General features: G+C 38.1%; 1 protein-coding gene across 3 annotated transcripts in view; it reads left to right on the top strand.

The window, feature by feature from the left end:
* The window catches only part of Appl (amyloid-beta-like protein), a 135,402-nt gene that overhangs the window by 111,464 nt on the left and 2,428 nt on the right, over positions 1–21,510 (top strand). The window contains exons 2-16 of one of the 3 annotated variants that reach the window (XM_028178789.2): positions 5,792–5,953; positions 8,596–8,731; positions 9,613–9,831; positions 10,461–10,655; positions 11,508–11,662; positions 12,466–12,573; positions 13,308–13,433; positions 14,242–14,379; positions 15,445–15,591; positions 16,695–16,790; positions 17,390–17,572; positions 18,378–18,590; positions 19,390–19,494; positions 20,144–20,245; positions 21,187–21,351. In XM_028178789.2, coding sequence (XP_028034590.2) covers positions 5,792–5,953; positions 8,596–8,731; positions 9,613–9,831; positions 10,461–10,655; positions 11,508–11,662; positions 12,466–12,573; positions 13,308–13,433; positions 14,242–14,379; positions 15,445–15,591; positions 16,695–16,790; positions 17,390–17,572; positions 18,378–18,590; positions 19,390–19,494; positions 20,144–20,245; positions 21,187–21,351 — 2,250 coding nt within the window. Of the gene's footprint in view, positions 1–5,791; positions 5,954–8,595; positions 8,732–9,609; positions 9,832–10,460; positions 10,656–11,507; positions 11,663–12,465; positions 12,574–13,307; positions 13,434–14,241; positions 14,380–15,444; positions 15,592–16,694; positions 16,791–17,389; positions 17,573–18,377; positions 18,591–19,389; positions 19,495–20,143; positions 20,246–21,186; positions 21,352–21,510 lie in introns of all 3 variants that reach the window. The other 2 variants (XM_028179572.2, XM_028178024.2) reach the window with 2 other exon arrangements.

Below are 21,510 nucleotides of genomic sequence, written 5' to 3'. Positions count from 1 at the left end.
GCAGTGCTTCGCAGAATCTACCACCGGATCGGAAACGCGACCCACTGAAAAGATCCGGCGAGAAACTCAGTGGGCTGTGTCTGTGGGTGTTACATAGTTATACTTATTCCATAGTACCAGAATAGGACCATTTGATTCATGGATACAAAACACATCGTGTAACTGAAAAACTACATTGAAGTAATGCCGTTTTTATGTAGCTATACAGAAACGCCAGATTCATTTGCAAAACAAATTCTTGAGTATTGAAAGTTGTGTCGTAAGACGGCACTTGTCATCTGCTACTAACGAGCCAACTTTGGGTAGGCTTGTTAAGATCTTTTCACCGTCAAAGTACATCGGAAAAATGAAAATTTACATTCGAAATTTAGATAGGCACTTTGACAATTTGCCGAAGGAATGCCGCTCGACGTACCTACCGGGTAGCGTAAAAGCGAATGCATTTGCATCACAAATTCTTAGGCATTGAAACTTCTGTCATCTTGTGCCTGTCAAGTAACTCACTAATGACGTAACTTAGTTCGGCGAGGCGCCGCTTCACTAATGCGTGTTTGAACTAACAAATGTAATTGAAATGCCTAAGTTTCCTCGTCTCCGTAATGGGAGTAGAATCGGATGGGAATCGAGGTACCTTATGAAGATCTGTGTAACATTCCTCCTTTGCATAATTAAACAAAATGCTCTTAGTAAATCCTTCTTGTTACTTTGTTTATTATAACGGAGCACCGGTGAAACTCTCAGGTTTGGTTCGTTTCATTCGAAGCTCTTATTTGTTAATGTTATTAGTAAATTTTATTTTAATAATAATACAAAAAAAAACCCACATTTCAAGTGCATACTCAGACTGAATTCGCCTATAACTTAGTTTTTTAATGATAATTTAATTATATATTTAAGCACTATTCAAGAAATGGGCATCAAAAATAAAGAATAAAATTTCGTTGTTTTTTCACAGTGCCGCATTATAGCAATCGTCCTGAGTATTAACAATTTCAAAGCAATAGTCAGTGCATGTCGCCAGTGACCATTCGAGGCCCTGCTTTTTTTTAGGAAGGAAGGATTACTCATTCCCGGAGTCCTTTCCAATTTCACCAGGACAGGTGGGCGAGCACGGGCTCAGCCAGGAGGAGTGGGATATGCTAACAGCTTCCAAACCAGGCCTAATCTTACTGGTGGTAGGACCTCTTGTGAGTCCGCACGGGTAGGTACCACCGCCCCGCCTATTTCTGCCGTGAAGCAGTAATGCGTTTCGGTTTGAAGGGTGGGGCAGCCGTTGTAACTATACTTGAGACCTTAGAACTTATATCTCAAGGTGGGTGGCGCATTTACGTCGTAGATGTCTATGGGCTCCAGTAACCACTTAAAATCAGGTGGGCTGTGAGCTTGTCCACCCATCTAAGCAATAAAAAAAGGGCAGCTGCTTCGCGAATGCATCTACAACCAGACCGGAATCGCTGACTGATGAAAAAGTCGGAACGTGCGCCGTCTAATTAACATTAATATTTACTGACTTTTGCAGTAGTAATAAGTCTAGTTAAAAGTCGTTAATTAGCGGCTATCAAGTCGAGTGCGACCGACTCCGCTGCCAACTGTTTTCCGAACAGCCGTTGAAAATGTAAAGTGATACTTGTTCTGCGGAAAACTTCGAGTTTAACACAAAATATATCATCAATTATAAAAGTGATTAAGCAAATTTAACTCTTTGTTTACTTAGATTTCTGGGAATTTAAAATACGTTGCACTAGCTTTCTTCTACACCACCACAGACATAAAAAAAAAACGTTATAATATATTTAAATCAAAATAAAACTTTCTTGTTTGATAAAACTTGAGCTATCTCAACAACGATCTCCAGAAGTGAAGAAACTTAATTAAATACAAAAAAATTAGGCAAACTAAACAAAGAAATGACAGTGTCGAGAATCTTGTTTTTTTTTCTATACTCACTGACAAATGAGCAAACGGTTTGAAATTTTTTTTCGGATTTATCTAGATTGGCAAACAAAGTCACATCTCACTTGGTGCTAAATGGTTACTAGAGCCCATAGACATCAACAACGTAGATGCCGACACCAACTTTGCAATCAGCCTTATAATTGGAATTTAAGGAATATTATAAAGATAATCGATCTATAAATTTTATTATCCTCAATGAAAAGGCTAAGGCAATAAATAATACGTCTTGATCTTTCTAAAATTAAAGAATATAACATAAAGGTAAATATAATACTTCTTTCTTCTTCTTTCTTTCTAATGTTGAGTCGCAATACTTTCTAGTGGTATGACGCAGCGTTATTAGTTAGCTGTATTGCTTGCAGAATTTTAAATTACGTAATTGCTGATAGGACGACTTGTGGGCCCGCACGGGTAGGTACCACCACCCTGCCTATTACTGCCCTGAAGCAGTAATACGTTTCGATTTGAAGGGTGAGGAAGCCGTTATATTGTAAACACGGAGAGCTCAGAACTCATATCTCGAGGTGAGTGGCGGCAGTTGTAAATGTCTATGGGCTCCGGTAGCCACTTAAAACTAGCCGGGCCGTGAGCTCGTCCACCCATCAAAGCAATTAAAAAAAATAAAAAATTATATTGCTTCTTTTTTAATTATCTATGATTATTTTCAGACTATACTTTCAGATCTAGAGACGGAATCCAAATTAATCGTAATATTGGTTATAACACAAGTTTTAATTACACCACGGTTTCTTCAAGACATCAAAGGCTCTTAATGAAACTTCTAAAAGAACAAAATTTCAAAAACGTCTACAGTTTTTTTTAAAGATAATTATTGTGGTAATTGCTTCAGAAACGAAATAAGAATTAATAAGAATTTACAGAAGTGAAGATTTTTTTGTTTTTTCCTTTTCGTTTGACCATTATTTTACTTGAATGTATTGGCAAGTATTTCTAGCATAGTGCACATCTTGCATTAGTGCACATCTTATTAACTACATAATGCTAATGACTGAATATTGAAGTGATGATTAAGAAAAGGAAATCTAACAAAAATTAATGTTGAAGGATTAAGTTCATCTTACTGTCCACCTTACCAATTGCATCAGTTGAAACGATTCAATAATAGCCAGTAATTTTATATGAGTATTTGTAACACTCTTTTGAGGATAGAACGTTTTCAGCCACTGACTTTTTCGCCGGATCTCTTCAGTGGGTCGCGATTCCAATCCGGTAGTAGATTCAACAAAGCACTGCTTTTTTATTGCATAGATGAGTGGACGAATTCACAGCCCACCTGGTGTTAAGTGGTTACTTGGGCCTATAGACATCTACAACGTAAATACCGCCACCCCCCTTGAGATATGAGTTGTAAGCTCTCAGTAAAGTTACAACGGCTGCCTCACCCTTCAAACCGCATTACTGCTTCATGGCAGAATTAGGCAGAGTGGTGGTACCTACCCGTGTGGACTCACAAGAGGTCCTACCACCAGAAAATGCCTTGCTCTTGCCTAGCTAGTGTTAGCAAAGTCGCTAGGCTGAACACCGTGAGATAGATCTCCTACACGTCCGGTGAAGCTAGAATAACTCTTCGAGGGTACTAGCATAGGTAGGAAGTAATATATATAATATTTGTTACTGTAACAGGGCGCGCTTTGTTTTCAAAGTTCCCATTAAGCGTGAATGTGAAAGTGAAGTTTATAGTTTTGTAAGGGGTAATAATATAGCTGAAGGTTTGCCCTCTCATAGGGCAATGAACTTTAAACATGCAGTAGGGTTGACGGATGATTCATATTGATTACTCTAAAACGTCGCCTAAGTCAAATGTTACTATAACAAAAGTGTTTCATAAAATAATTTATGATGTTCTAATGAAAAATAAGACATCAAATGTTGACTTTATTGACTGCAAAAGAAGTAGCTCACAATACAACGCAGATTTTTCATAAGCTTATCGTTAACACAGGTATGCAATGAAATCCTCCTTTAAAAATTTTTCTCATAAATAATTATGACTATTCACATGTTCTGAATCTATCCCCGTTGGCCGATTTTTTCCATCACGTTTAGATTTTTTGAATTTTTTTTTTTAATTTCAACAAAGTATTGAATTTAAAATACTTATGGAATATTTGTGCTGATTTAAAAGTCGTCGCTATACTCACTGGATTACAAGGAAGATACACAAAGTTTTGCTGTTTTCTTTGTGAGTGCGACAGTCACGCAATAGAAAAACATTGGCCACTAAGAAAAAGTTTAACTCCTGGGCTTAAAAATGTGTCTCAGAAACCTTTAGTACCAAGTGACAAAAATTTTCTGCCCCCACTTCACATAAAGTTGGGACTCAAGAAAAACTATATCTAAAATCAATATCAATCAATAATTTCAATATCTAAAACCAAAATTTCTTCGTATCAGTGACGCAAAATTGAAGGAAGGAATTTTTGTTTGTTTCTTAGTCTGACATTCTTGTCAGAGTTTTCGTGGTTGACGCTGTACACGCAGAAGTATTCATTAGGCCACCCATGCTTCCGAGAATTGCCTTACAGGCAATGCGCTTCCATATCTGGCGGTTCGAAGCGTTTGGAACACACTGGGCTATGGTGGACTCGGTTGCTTTCTTGATTAGGTCAGTCCAGCGGGTTGGTGATCAGCCGTGTGATCTTTTACCTTTCACCCAGCCTTGAACTATCAGTCTCTTCCTTCGATTTCTGTTTTTTGGAGAGGTGACCAAATAGCCTTAAAGCCCGTAGTTGTGCAGTTGACGAAAGTTCTTTGAGTAAAAGCCTTTAGATTAGTTAGTTTTAGATGGGCAATGGAACTTCACCGCCAAATGGTTTTAAGTTGGCACACAACGTTGATCTGTTAAACAGACATACGTCTGAGATCACTGATTTGAAAGAAAAAAAAACGGTTATCCTATTTTTCAAAAGGATGTCGCATATCAATGATCAATGTGTTTGAAGGACAATGACCTTTTCCAGACCAGACATGTTTATCTCGATGCTGGCTAGACGATCCCCTGGAATAGTCTAGACGCACTATTGTGTCTACGAACCGAGATAATATTTCACCTGTGAACCTTGCTCACATTTCGATTCTTGTGTAGTAGATACTTTTGTATTCAATGTATTGTCTGGTGTATTGTGTAAAATACATTTTTATTGTACATATTTGGATGCGCTGCACTGATATTCATATAAATATAATATTTTTGAGTTTGATAAAAACGAATGGATCTATTTTATGTTCTTAATATCTTATATTCTAACTAACGATAATGTACTCAAAGACTTCAAAAGTTGAGACTAAATTGGGACCAATGAAGTTTCCTTGCAGAAAATATATCATTAAATTAAATTATTTTTATCCACCTGATGGCTGTTTGGAAGAGATCGCTATTAGCGATCAGACCGCCAATTGTACTTTTTTGTGTTTTATGTTTCGAATTGTTTACTTTTTGCTGGGTGTACAATAAAAAATACTCTCTCTCTCTCTCTCTCTCTCTCTCATTATGTTTTTTTTATTGCTTTCATGGGTGGACAAGCTCACAGCCCACCTGTTGTTAAGTGGTTGCCGGAGCCTATAGACATCTACAATGTAAATGCGCCACCCATCATCAGATATAATATCTAACGTCTCAGTATAGTTACAACGGCTGCCCCACCCTTCAAACCGAAACGTATTACTGCTTCACGGCAGAAATTGGCGGGGTGGTGGTACCTACCCGTGCGGACTCACAAGAGGTCCTACCACCAGTATGAAGAAAGCCAATTTTCTCGAATGTTTATTTAGTAAGATGCGTAAAATCACGTTAAGATCGTATCATTTGTTTCAGGCGACAAATGGCGCTGATCCTCAAGTAGCAGTGCTATGCGAGGCAGGAAGCACGTACCACCCGCAGTACATGTCAGCTGCCGGACGGTGGACTCCTGACCTGACCACGAAACCGCATAACTGCCTCAAGGACAAAATGGAGATCCTCGACTACTGCAAAAAGGTATTGAGTTTTACTTTATTTATTTACTAGCCGACCCGGCATACTTCGTAGTGCCTCAATCGACAAATAAAAGACCTAAACTTTTGTATAAAATAAACTTAAAACAAACAAACGGAATCCGTCGGACGGGGGACACATCAGAGGAAAAACAAAATTGTCATTTTTATTTAATTCCGAGCATTTTCATATTTATCTTTAAAGCCTTTTCTGGATTTCCACAAATAATTCAAGACCAAAATTAGCCAAATCGGTTCAGCCGTTCTCGAGTTTTAGCGAGACTAACGAACAGCAATTCATTTTTATATATAGAGATATATTAGGCACACAAAACACGTTACAAGCTAAAAAGATACACCAAAATAACAACAAGTAAAAAAAACAAAATCTGATTTGCAACATAAGCCATGTGCGCACGACTAAGCAAGCCAAATGTGCTGAATTTGTACACAATGATCCTTACAAATAAACAACAAAACAACACGTTAACTAAAACCAATCTAACTTTATAATGTAAGGAAATAATTTTACTCACAATATACATTAAACAATTACACTACTTAACCTACTATTAAGATGGAGGATGCCCTTGAACATTTTCTTTTATTACTTCTCTACCACTACTTCTTAAAGCGAACGAGCTCACGAACCATCTGGTGTTAGATGGTTCTCTATGCCTAAACACATCACCCCTGAATTCCATTATTCCAATATTCTAATAAGAACGCCTGTTGCGTTGTGGTAATTGAACGTGGACTGTATTTTTCGTATGAAATATTTCTTAAATCTTTATATTACAAAATAACGACTTAATATAAGAAAACTATAAAATTGTTGCGTTGCTTTTGACGGCAGGATTTGAAAAGAGTTTAGTGTCATGGCGGACGTCGCTTGCTGACATTTTTACGTTCAAATAAAACTGAAAAACTAACTGCCTACTACTTCATACTAGGATTGTGGATCTTAACCGTGGGCTTACAATACGTCCTACTACCAGTAAAAAATTAAGTTTTAATCAACAGGGAACAGAAATCTATACAAAACGTTTTGACTATGTCCTTGTCAATTTTAATATCAGCACATAAAATATCGTTATAGTTTCCGATCCTAGTTCGTAACCGGATGATTCCGTGAAAATTCTCTCAGATAACAACGTTATCTCGCAGAGTGCTCTTCTAATTTACCGGAAAACGATTTTACTGGTTTGCTTTGATTGGTTGATTCACGTTTACGTCAAAGGTAAACGAAGACAACATTCGTTCATTTATTTCGTGATTTAAATTGCTTCTACGATTTAATATCAGAGTCGTTCCATTCATAATACAATTTCCAATCTTTTATCTCCTGTTTTCGTATGTCGTAGACATTTTTTAGACATATAGCGTAGATTGTATAGTATTCTAATAATTGGAAGTAATTTTATGATAATAAAAAAATACGAATTTAAGCCGTAAAATTAGATTTAATTATATTCCAAGTATTTTTCAATTCACACCTATAATGTTTTATATACATAGCTCCGATGAAACGAATTTAAAATCTAAGATAAAGTGCTAACGTTCAATTTCAATACCCTTGTATTACCATACTATTGTATTTCAAAGTCTTGTTCCCTATCGAATAGAATTGGCAGCACCATCTAATCTTATTATCGGTATCATGTAGCAGACAATTTATTTTCTTAAGTGTCCTTCGTCTTGAGCGAAACTTATTTAGCAACCAGACACATCTATTTAAGTGGAATTTTATGAGTTTGAAACTTTTAATGCCAAAGTTATTTTCAGATTTGCGTTAAGGTAATTTACGTCTTGTTGGCTTTAAAAACTTCCAAACATTGATTGTTTTATTGTTTCTTCTTCACCATCACTAATTTATATTCAGTGGTTTTATCTGATATCCAAACTGAATTAGTGTCTTGTAATAAAATCTAAGTTTGATTTTGATTTTTTTTCACCATACAGTGAGTCTAATTCGAGTCTTCTCATTGTTATTTGTATTATATACTAGCGGCCCGCCCCGGCTTCGCATAGGAAGTAGCGCACGCGATGTTAAGAATTTTAGGTAATTTTTTTACACATTGTATTTTTTTACATTATTGGAGTATCAGTAAGGATCCCTAATTTTTTTTTAAATGTTATAAATATAGCCTATGTCACCCGGGGATAGCGTAGCTTCCCAACAGTGAAAGAAATGTTTAAATCGGTTCAGTAGTTTCGGAGCCTATTCAATACAAACAAACAAACAAATCTTTCCTCTTTATAATATTAGTATAGACAAATAATTTTAGTTTCTGGTCTAGGCAATTGATAGAAGGTGTTTTGTGATGTTTTATCATTTTAAAATTATAGGCTTATGCGAAACATCAATACTATGTTTGTAAGATTTCTTTTTCCAGTTCTCTATCCAGGTCCAAGCTTCTTCTATTACTAGCTCCGTTGGCTTGTTTGTTATATTACGCCCTCTGATGTCACAACGATGTTCAGATTTAAAGTTACAGTTATAGTAGTATGTACTATAAGTGACGGCATTTTGATCACCTTTTTAATTTATTTTCAACAAAATTAATTTTTAAATATTCATTACTCATAAAGACTTGTAATATTATATTGGTGATAGAAAACTATTGTTATTATTTGCTATTTAAGGTATACCCGAGTCATGACATTACGAACATCGTGGAAGCATCTCATTACGTGAAAGTGAGCAACTGGTGCAAGCTGGGAACTGCCAATGCCGCCAAATGCAAGGTCACTAGATGGGTGAAGCCTTTCCGTTGTCTCGGTATGTGTGTCTGGAAATATTTTATCTTTTAACGCATTTAATGCCGAACACACTGCGCTGTGGAGGATCGAGGGTCCGGACTCACGGCGCCATGGTGCGTGCATTGCTCAATATATTTAGATGAATAGCACGAACCCTAATCCAACACTTGATCTTATAAGATCGCTACTTTACGCATATGACCACGTGCGTCATATAAAGTTATCAACACAACGGTGGAAATGGTACATACTGCTGCATAAAAAGAAACATAATTACAGGCCCCGGCTCCGTGTGTTCGGTTCCCAAATCCTTCACGGTGCCGTGTTGTTGGCATTAAATGTGTTAAAAAAAACTTGTGATCATCATCAATATTATTCGTTTATTCATGTGAGAACATCTGCTTCAACAACAAATAGCTTCATATATATTTCGATGGTTAAACCATGGTTTGTTCATGTAAAACAGTGATTCGCCGGTGTTGTTTTGTCTGTCTATCATTTTAGAAAGAAAACAGATTTAATTTTCTCAAATAACGTTAATTAAAATTAGGATTTAATGTTTAGTAAACTTCATGGGAAAATTACATTGAGACATTCCGTTACATACAAAGATAATCCACAAAATAACATCTTTAGATAATAATAAACTCATTATTTACGTCATTCAATCTAAATCTAGTGCTAAAATAATTAACCATTTATTTATTTAACAAAAAACTATTAAATAAACTATATACTTATACCAAATAAGTATATAGTTTATTTAGCTGTTTATTTACTATATATTTAGTTAGCTGTAGCATTATATTATTTTTTCTAAACGGGGATCATTTTTGCATCTGCAAATTCTCCTTTGTTAATTTTGTGTACTAAGTAACTACAACGAGTATTTGGTAGAAGGTCCATTCCAATCGGACGCTCTGCTGGTGCCCGAGAGCTGCCTGTTCGACCACATCCACAACCAGAGTCGATGCTGGCAGTTTGCCCGGTGGAACGCGACGGCTGGACGCGCTTGTGCCCAACGCGGACTTCGACTCAGGACTTTCGCTATGCTGTTGCCTTGCGGGATCAGTCTGTTTTCTGGAGTCGAATTCGTCTGCTGCCCCAAGCATTTCAAAGGTATGCGTCTATTTAATAATAGTTTGAAGAGCCTTTAGATATAGCCATAAGCTTCTTCACTGAGTTACGCAATATAAAAAACGAAGCGGCTACAGTTAGACATTAAAAATAATCACTATAAAGATCAGACAAAGATACAGCAGGTATGTTGCGGTGTACTTACTATTAACAACACATTATTAAAGAAAATACATACTATACATACAATAAATAGATATATACCGTTAAACACAATATGAAATCACCATATGATTTATATTCCGATATACTTACATACACATAATAAATTATTTTTTTAGATGTACATATAACCCATTACCAAACGGTCTCGCCCACTGAATTCTTGCCGGATCTTCTCAGTGGGTCGCGTTTCCGATCCGGTGGTAGATTCTGCGAAGTACTGCTCTTGCTAGGGTCAGTGTTAGCAACATTCCGGTTTGAGCCCCGTGAGCTCACCTACACACGTTAGGGTGAAGCTGAAATAGCCTATCAAGGCTATCAGCATAGGTAGGAAAAAAAACTAAATGGTCGGTGCATAAATAAGCACAAAAGCTTTTGAAAGAATGATATTTCAGTGTTTCTGAACATTGAGTTGCAAATTTAAATGTTAAAATATTTTGTATTTCCAGAAAACGTTAAAATGCACAAACCTATGGACGTAGGAGTACCCGTAAGTCCTGGCGGAGAGGAAATGCTGGCAGCTTCCGCGGCTATGGACGAACGCGACGACGACCTGCTCGACGACGATGATGCTCTGGATGATGATGATGACGACGATACCCTTAACCTGAGCGACGATGACGACGACGATGATACCGATGACGGTAAATTCAATTTAGCAACTAATACAAATAAAGTAGAGAATAGAATATTAGGTTTGAGTGAGCTATTGTGATTACAGCGCTACGTTGTTCCAAAAACAGGCGCTGTGATTGTCATTCTCAAAATAGGCTTTAGTTAAATTTATATTTTTAGTGGATGTCGCCTCTTTCTATAAATATTGGGTTGGAAACGCCGCTTACATCTTCTAAATTTTTATTTCTTAATGGGAATGCTATCTCGGTATTTCTTTATCATACAAGTCCCAGTGATTGCTTGTAGGAATGAACATAATAATTTCTTTAGTTTCTGGGAGTTATAGACGCCAATGTAGGTCGTCAAATAGCAGATTTAACGAAGATTAAAAAAGGTATAATATAAAATTACCAAGTAATAATAAGTCTCATTGTTTTTGTACTTATAATTGCACAGCAACATAAAGTCAATACAACGCAGTTTTTGGAAGGCACAACCTTCAGTAATTACGAGAGGAAACAGGAAGAAGAAAATGTAAAAAAAAAAACTAGTATGGTGGAGTTTGTACACACTTTTCTATTTCATATAAACAAATTGTAAGATACACGAAAGGAACACAAGAATATATAGTATATACGTAAATATTATGAATTGTGTATTGGAGACATGTACTCGGAGGCACTATTTTGATTGGAAAAACATAAGATTTTAGGTCTACAATTAGAGCTATAAAAATTTTCTACTGGGTAATTGTGGCTGATAAAATAATTATTTATCACTCGTTGATAGTGTATATATAATAAATAGTATAATACATATCATCATTAAGCTCATTAGGCTATAGGAAATTTATTTTAAATTTTTATAACTCGTTGTTTCAGACATGGACGAGGACGAAGATGCTGATCTGTCTCGCGACGATGATGCGGAGGATGATGACTATACCGATGGCGATGACAGCGCCTGGCCCCACCCCGAGTCCTCGTCCTCGCCGTCGACCACCACTCCCACCACCACAACTACCACTACTACCGCGGTATGTCCAATACAATTTTGAAGTTTTATGAGTCGCAACGTTATACGTGTCTTTCTTCTTTGGATCAAGTTGGGGTGTGTTCTAATTTAGCGATGGGTAGCGTCTTTAGCTTTACTTATCTTTGATAGGAACAGTGATTACTTAGGAGTGGTTAAGCCTTATAATCTACTAGCGACCCGTCCTCGCTTCGCTTCGGAAACTGTAATTTATTATTGATTTCTCTACTATTTAATTGATGTTATTATACATATAAACCTTCCTCTTCAATCACTCTTTCTATTAAAAAAACCGCATCAAAATCCGTTGCGTAGTTTTAAAGATTTAAGCATACATAGGGACAGACAGATATAGGGACAGAGAAAGCGACTTTGTTTTATACTATGTAGTGATCTATCAAAGTAAGAATATAGTGGATAGGATATATTGGATGGATAGCTAAGACGCTGTTAGCCGTTCAATTGGCCCTTTTTTCCAACCTTGAATAATCTTTTTATGAGTTCAGTGAGAAACCTCGGTATAGGTGACTACTTTTTTACAACTTCCGCATCAAGGTTACAATAGGTTGATCGATGAAAGAAGATTACAGGATATACATTTCAGAATTTTGAAAAGTTTTAGAAGTTTAATTGGTTTTATTAATTTATTTAATTGAAAATACAAGACAACCTTATGTTGTCGTAGATTCTACATGCATAATATCAGAACTAAACCACGACCAGAGGTTTCGGAAACTATATTAACTAGTTATATAGAACATATTCTGTTAATAACTATAACTAAGTAAAATTGATTCGTTTCATCAGGCTTCTACTGCTACCTCTGACCCTTACTTCTCTCACTTTGATCCTCGCACTGAACACCAGAGCTACAAGGACGCCCAGCAACGCTTGGAGGAGACCCACCGTGAGAAGGTGCGTCTAGCCGTACTGTGTTCTAACGTGGTTTATAATTATCGATATTCGAATATCATTAAATATCGATATTATAAGGTCATTTTTTTATGTTTAGTTGGATGGAGCTCACAGCCCACCTGGTGTAAAGTAGTTACCGGAGCCCATAGACTACAACATAAATACCGCCACTCACCTTGAGAGATGAGTTCTAAGGTCTCAGTATAGTTACAATTACAATAATTCGAACTACACACCTTTACCTTTCGGTCATGGATAACTATTCGAAACAAAGCAATGGTATCGAATAATTAAGATTGAAATTCCAAAAGCGAAATAAATATAAAGGTTATAGTGAAATCCGTCGATACTACAAATATTAATTCAAATAAGTTTAGTTTTTGTACGTATTTACTGGTGGTAGGACCTCTTGTGAGTCGGCGCGGGAAGGTACCACCGCCCTGCCTATTTCTGCCGTGAAGCAGTAATGCGTTTCGGTTTGAAGGGTTTGGCAGCCGTTGTAACTATACTGAGACCTTAAAACTTATATCTCAAGGTGGGAGGCGCATTTACCTTGTAGATGTCTATGGGCTCTAGTAACCACTTAACACCAGGTGGGCTGTGAGCTCGTCCACCCATCTAAGCAATAAAAAAAAAAAGAAATGTACTATATATTGAACTTATGTTAGGTCAAAATAAGCTAATCATTATGTGCTAGTTGCTTAAATATGTTACTTTGAATTGTCCTGTACTAGATCACGAAGGTGATGAAGGAATGGTCGGAACTGGAAGACCGTTACCAGCAGATGATGACCGCGGACCCCGCCGCCGCCCAAACCTTCCGCCAGCGGATGACCGCCAAGTTCCAGGCTAACGTTCAAGTAAGCCCTCATGTGACTCAAAATATTTTCTTGTTAAGAACTGCTTTAAAATTTCGCCTCGCGTTCTTGCCACGATTTTCACAGTTATTAATTTCCCAATATTTCGGATGTGTCAAGCGCCAAGGTTCCGGGTAGACTGCTTTCTCGTTATTACGTAAATAATGACGTCATATTCTAATTTTAATCGACATCTTGACGAAAATATTGTCGTAATAAATAAAAATAGTGCAAATTCTTGAAATTAAAGCAATCGAATATTTCAACGAACAAATTTTTCTAAACGATTGATTTACTTAAATGCTAGGATGTATGATTGTTAGACAATTCATTAAAAACAAGGTTAAATTGTTCAAGGTATTATTATGATATTATATGGTGTTATTCATTTATATAAAACTCGCAAAAACGTAACAAGAAACATGACCTGTCGGATATTGAAATTACAAATACGTATAATTGTTTGATCTTTGACATTACTGAAACAGTTCTAAATAACAACATTCAATAAAAAGCTGCAGAATTCCTTACAGTATGGATTAAAGAGATTTTGATGAAAGTAAATATTCAGCTTCGATGACAATACGACATTTTCGTTGCATTGTTTTGTTGTGTTACACTTTTAGATTGGATTGTTTTGTTGTGATATATGTTTTAGATTGCATTGTTTTCCTGTGTTATATGTTTTAGATTGCATTGTTTTGTTGTGATATATGTTTTAGATTGCATTGTTTTACTGTGTTATATGTTTTAGATTGCATTGTTTTGTTGTGTTATTTGTTTTAAATTGCATTGATTTGCTGTGTTGCAGTCTTTGGAGGAAGAGGGCGTATCGGAGCGGCGTCGGCTGGCTGCTCTCCACCAGCAGCGCGTGCTCGCTCACCTCGCTCAGCGTCGCCGTACCGCGCTCGCTTGCTACACCCGCTCGCTCAAGGACACACCGCCTAACGTAAGTATATTTAACTATATCTAGGGGTGAACCGCTTTTGAAGTCGTCGTGGCCTAAAGGATAAGACGTCCGGTCCATTCGTCTCTAGCGATGCAACGGTGTTCAAATCCCGCAGGCGGGTACCAATTTTTCTAATGAAATACGTACTTCACAAATGTTTACATCGTGTAATAAAAGTCAAACCCGCAAAATTATAATTTGCGTAATTACTGGTGGTAGGACCTCTTGTGAGTCCGCAGGGGTAGGTACCATCACCCTGCCTATTTCTACCGTGAAGCAGTAATGAGTTTCGGTTTGAAGGGCGTGGTAGCGGTTGTAACTATACTGAGATCTTAGAACTTATATCTCAAGGTGGGTGGCGCATTTACGTTGTAGATGTCTATGGGCTCCAGTAACCACTTAACACCAGGTGGGCTGTGAGCTCGTCCACCCATCTAAGCAATAACAAAAAAAAAATTAAGTTAGATTAGGAAAATTTGTACCCGCCTGAGATTCGAACACCGGTGCATCGGTCAACGCGAATACACCGGAGATCTTATCCTTTAGGCCACGATGACATAACACGATGATTAAATCTATACATTAATACGTTAGGCAAAATCTTTGTAACCCTTTTTACGAAAATTGCGCGGACGGAGGGGTATGAAATTTCCCACACTTATAGAGAATACAGAGAAGGAGTGCAGAATGTTAATATTTTTTTAAATTATGCATAAAAATACGTTAAATCAATAAATAAAAACATAACACACCTACTATGTATTTGACACACAGGCATGCGTACTATTTGTTTATTGTCAAACTTTTCTTATTGCTTATAGTCTGTGGTCAAATTGAGAATAGATTAAATATTGTTTGTCTTTATTAATATTTGTCTAAACTGTACATAGTCTTGGCGAAATTTATGATTATAGACATAATATAATAGTCTTGGACAATAGAATCATAATAGTGTACATACTTATAATTTCATTCAATTATAGTCGAATTTCGACTACCGGGGGACCACTATACGGTTAAACTGTATAATTTGACAAGTCTAATCAGATTTTGCGTTCTGTTCAGGCCCACCGCGTCCAGAAATGCCTGCAGCGATTGGTGCGTGCTCTGGCCGCCGAACGTAGTGGAGCGCTGGCCGCGTGGCGCCGCGCTGCAGCCGCTGGAAGGGAGGCCGCCTCAGCTGAACGCGCCAGTGCCGCTGACCGACTTCAGGTATGATGGAATAGTATACGAGCGCTAAATAAAGATATATCATTTTATTTGGCAGGGCTTTTCCATTCATTCTAGTCCAAAGTTTTTGGTTTTGAAAGGCCAAAAGATTCCACGGCCCGATCGGAGGAAAGCAGTAGCTGTTTGTCGATAGTGGTGGAAACAGCCCGTCCACTACCTTTTTTTTCCTACTTATGCTGATAGCCTTGAGAGGCTATTTCAGCGTAACCTTAACTAGTAGGTGAGCTCACGGGGCTCAAATCTGACGACGTTGCTAACACGAACCCTAGTAAGAGCCGTGCTTCGCAGAATCTACCGCCGGGTCGGAAACCCGACCCATTGAGATGATCCGGCGAGAAGCTCAGTGGGCTCCACTACCAATTCTTCTTTCGAGTCTCGTTTGTAGAAAGATAAGGGCGTAGTACTACGAAGATACAGAAGGGCATTTTTAAGCATTTTTTTAATACAATGGATACACCTGAAAACGTATTTCGGATGCTTCCAATTGTCTGCGTAATACAGAAGAACTTCCACACAATGTGTAGCACTGAAAACACTACACATGCTCTGACGAAGCATGTTGCGGATAATAACATGTACTTTTAGGTTAGGAATATTGTGTTTTTTTTTTTATAATAAATTAATTTAGTATTTTTGTTTGTATGTGTGTGCTCATTCTCTATATATATAATTTTAGTTCTATTATGACATGTTCAACACATAACCGATTACGCCTTCAGCTCTAACACTAGGAGCAGGCTTTAGGGTCTTTGGTAACCATACTCATCGAACTCGACAAAGAGTTCGACGTGCAACCTAACCCATGTATCAGCCCACTGAGTTTCTCGTCGGATCTTCTCAGCGGGTCGCGATTCCGATCCGGTAGTCGATTCATTCGTGAAGCAATTGCTCTTGAGTTTTTAGGTCTCCTTCGGAGGCGCTCGGGCAGTCGTTAGCAAATCCCACCCCTCCTGGCTAAGTCTTTGCTCGTTCACCTGTCCTGGTGAAACTGGAAAGGTCTCCGGTCAACCAGTAATCCTTCAATCATAAAAAAAACACATAACCTTGTTCAAATACAAAGTTTGTTTTTTTCATTAAATAATCAGGATGCCGATCGTGCCCTCCAGCGAGCCCTCTCGTCTCTCCGCCGTCGTCCCCACCTCTACGCCAGCATCGGAACTGCTATTGAAGATTATGTTCAGGTAAGCTCACTAATACTAACATTTTTTAACCGAATCAAAACAATCTCAGTTGTGTTTTTTTATTCTTTTTATTGCTTAGATGGGTGGACGAGCTCACAGCCCACCTGGCTTTTAAGTAGTTACTGGAGCCCATAGACATCTACGACGCAAATGCGCCACCTACCTCGAGATAGCAGTTCTAAGGTCTCAGTATAGTTGTGTGTAAAAGTAATACTATGTTTTCTATGAGTATTACCTATACCTTAACATGATTTTAATCGAAGTTTGAAATCACCTGTGGTATTAGTTATTTCGTAAAGAATAACTTAGAAAAAAAATTTCATTAAGCAATGACAAATATCTATTTTATTTTATATGCATAATATTCTTATCACTGATCTATATTATTTCGTCACGTGGTTAAAATGAAAAATAATAATGTTATTTAAATATAAAATCAAATAATATACATAAAACAAATATTGTAGCTATGTTCGTTTACAAATCACATATCAACTTAATAATCAATCTAATAATAATAAAAATGAATACCCATTCACTGTATTAAGAACGATTCAAATGTAATATGTAGATGAATAACGTCTAAATTGAAATTGCAGTCAATGCAGTCCAAAGATGACATGGCCGTGTCTCTGATGTCGATGACCCCTGAGGCTGAGGAACTGCTTTTGGACCGCATCGAGGCCGAAGTCCAGAGGGAGCAGGCCGCCAGGGAACAGCTCAGCGTCAAGAGAGACCAGCGCGCCAAGCAGCGCCAGGACATCCAGAACGAAAGGACCAAGGTATAGTTACGCCGGTAACGGCATCTATCGCAGAATATCCGAAACGAACATCAAAGGAACACGTAACTGGGAGAAAGCTCGAGAAGTACAACGCCATTTATTGTCAGAAAACGGAAACAAAAATCGAAGTTACTCGACTTGACCAGAATGTTCTCGATAAATCTAGGGACGTCGTGTCGATTATAAAAGCGTTGCACAGATGGCACAAAGCTAGTTTTAGATATTCGTTTTTTCCTAGCTGTGAATAGGACGTTTTCTGCGATATCCGCTGTATTATTGAGTTGAGCCATTAACTCTTAGTATGCATAATGCTAGTACCTGTCACTAATACGTTATCTATCAAAACCTTAGTGTCTGTTGATAATGAATTAAAATAAACTAGGGGTCACCTAGTGGCCGAAATCCGACCTTAATTAATTAAAATTATAAGTTTGAACATTATTATAGTTCTATTGTCAAAAACGATACTTCTACATATTATATACCTAATCACAGAGTTCGCCAAGGCTACGACTATAGACAAACAATATTAATCTATTCTCAATTTGACACAGACTGTAACAATAAACAAATGAGTATTTATGGGCGTGTGTGTCCAAATACATGGCAGTGTGTGCATTTTTTATTTTATTGATTTAGTGTATTTTTTATGCATAAGAAAAAAAAAGAAAATTAGCATCTGCACTCATTCTCTATAAGTGTGAGAAATTTTATACTCCTCTGTCCGTGCAATTTTCGTAAAAGGGGGTCCAAAGTTTTTGCTTTACGTATTATTATATAGATAACGGTTCTTGTATCATCGCAGACATCCAACGGTGTTAAGGATAGCGAAGAAAGTGATGACGAAACGAATGAAATAAGCGAGGGCGAGACGAGCAGCGCTGCCCCCTCCGCGGCGCCAGCCTCCCCCGCGTCCAGCGCGGCCCCCGCCTCGCCCTCCCCGCTTCCCTCCCTCGCTCCAGTTCCCGTACATGACGTCACTACACGGGCCGCTTACACTCAGGACACCACGACTACCGTGAGTACATTATAAAAGAATCGAGTGCACATGAAGAGACACTCAGCATTGGGTAGACACAGGTCGATTAAGAGTACATGGCGACACTACTTATTACAAGGAATGCTTTTTTTTCCTCCTACCTATGCTGATAGCCTTAAGAGGCTATTTCAGCTTCGCCCTAAAATGTGGGTGAGCTCACGGGGCTCAAACCCGAGTGTTGCTAACACTGGCCCTAGCAAGAGCATTGCTTCGCAGATACTACCACCGGATCGGAAACGCGACCCACTGAGAAGATCCGGCGAGAAACTCAGTGGGCTGTGTCTGTGGGTTATTTCGCTCTTTGAGCCCTTGGTCACAAGCGACGGGTTCGACGAGGACGGTGACCAGTGCTTGTGGTACCTAAAAGCACCGTTAATGGATCAGGAGGATCCGTAATGACGTGTTTTGGGCGACGTCGACAAAGAAGTGAAGGATTATTATTACTTTTATTATTAATACAAGGATTTACTAGTGAGGACTTCTTGTGAGTCCACACGAGTAGGTACCACCACTCTGCTTATTTCTGCCGTCAAGCAGTAATGCGTTTCGGTTTGAAGGGTGGGGCAGCCGTTGTAACTATACTGAGAACTTTGAACTTATATCTCAAGGTGGGTGGCGCATTTGCTTTGTAAATGTCTATGGGCTCCAGTAACCACTTAACACCAGGTGGGCTGTAAGCTCGTCTACCCATCTAAGCAATAATAAAAAGAAAAAGAAAAAAAAACATTTTTAATCGGTATTTGAGATTATTGTTCACTATTAAGGGTTTTGTTGACAGGAAATCGTAACGACAACCGTGACCGACGCTCCGGAGGGTGAGACCGAGACAGCCGAAGTGGAAACCACCAGCCGCCGTACAACCAGCGAGGTATTCTATACAAATGTATGAAGCTTTTTGATTATGGTTCAACAAATACATACATAATACAATAATACAACAATACATTCGATGTTTTTCCTATTGAATACTACACATAGATATACATAAATGTAAATTATATATAATCAGGGGATTGCTAGTTAATTAATAGCCTTTGCTGCTGGCACTTGGGAAAGACTCAACAAAAATTGTAATAAATAGTAATAACATATACTAATATGTTAAGTTTTTAAGTTACTAACATTGGTTATTAGTAATACTAACAAAATGTATGGTTGTTACTAAAATAAGTATTAAAAAAAAATCTTTATAAAACTGCAGTGAGTATTTGGTAGCAGTTGGAGCGTTACAATGTCTTATTTCAAACAATGGATATTTTGGCTACAAAATATAGACGTATATTTCACTCACGGCTTTGAAGGTGTCGTGGTATTTTCGCGTCAGACAATCCGTATACTTTGTCAATAGATATAACAACACATAAATGAATGTACAACGTGAAATTATTGTTAATATTGTCTGATTCTACATAAATGGGGTCGATCTATACTTATTAATACTTTTAATTTTCAAAAACAAATCCATTAAAAGTCTTATAATAGCGCCATCTAGTGGTGGAGGGTAGAATCAAATTTACGTATTTGTATCACAGACTGAAGGAGAAGGACTTCGTGCAGCCTTGGAACATGCCGAGGAACGCGCCCCGCCCCCGCCAGCACACGCTCTCAAACACGAACTGCAACACTCGCAGCCTGTAAGTACATACAGCCACTTGTATCGATTAACATGTTGGTCCAATTTGCTCAGTGCGATTTTTTTAACGTTCTCGATAGCGTAAAAGTTAGCTCAAATTTGTATGCAGTTCCAACAGCGCCCCTTGTGGCAAACGTAAGTAAACGTTCCAACTGCATACAAATCTGAGTTAACTTTTACGCTATCGAGAACATTAAAATACTCGCACTGAGCACAGTCCAAGGCGGATCTAATTTTTTACTGTACAATGCTCTTAGAACAGGTTAGGGTTGGGATTAGTACCGTCGAATATGGAACGTTTATTTTTTTATTTTAATATCCTCGCTTATCTCCAAACATGATGAGCGAATGTGTGTTTGTTTAGGTTGTGTATCTCATTCTGATAGCCCGTGTATATGGTTATTTAGGCAGCGATGGATCTTAAATACAAATTTCAGAAAGCCGTCTCTCCTAAAGGTGAAATTAGTTATAAAATACGGTCAAGATTATTGTATAACTACTGACTGATAAGGAAATATTAGTACATAGTTCTTAGAATGTAAAATTATTTCAGTTGCGGCTAACGCTTGATGTCTTATGGTAAACGATTACCGAAGTTGTCTTGCAACGCAAATGCCTATGCCCACTTCAAGATGCAGGGTTCAACACTAATTTATAGTATTATCGTTATCCTACCCTTTATTGATTTGCAGTAGGAAGAGGAGGTCAGCATATCAGATGCTTTTTTTTCCTACCTAAGATAGCCTTGAGAGGCTATTTCAGCGTAACCTTAACTAGTAGGTGAGCTCACGGGGCTCAAACCTGACGACGTTGCTAACACGAACCCTAGCAACAGCCATGCTTCGCAGAATCTACCACCGGATCGGAAACGCGACCTACTGAGAAGATCCGGCGAGAAACTCAGTGGGCTGTCAGATGCGGTAAATGCGGTCTGTGTTGCAGGGTTACACAGTGCGCGGCACAGGCGGCGCCGGTGGGTCTGGCGGGGCGGGTGCCCTGTACCCGGCGCTGTGTGTGGGCGGCGCAGCGCTGGCGGCCGCCGCGTGCGTCGCCCTCGCCGTCGCTCGTCGCCGCGACCGCGCTCCTCAAGCACAAGGCTTCGTGCAGGTATACTACTGGATGCGATGGATGTTAATAAAATAAATAATAGTTTAAAAAACTAACAAAATACGCTTTTATAGAAAATGCTACTAAAAAATAGAAAATAAATTTTAATTAAATTTTACACGCGGTAGGAAATGCCCAACTTTTCTCCCTTTGGTGCAC

The sequence above is a fragment of the Bombyx mandarina genome, chromosome 18 (assembly GCF_030267445.1).
Source record: "Bombyx mandarina strain Sakado chromosome 18, ASM3026744v2".
Lineage (NCBI taxonomy): Eukaryota > Metazoa > Arthropoda > Insecta > Lepidoptera > Bombycidae > Bombyx > Bombyx mandarina.
This window is presented reverse-complemented; position numbering and strand designations above follow the sequence as displayed.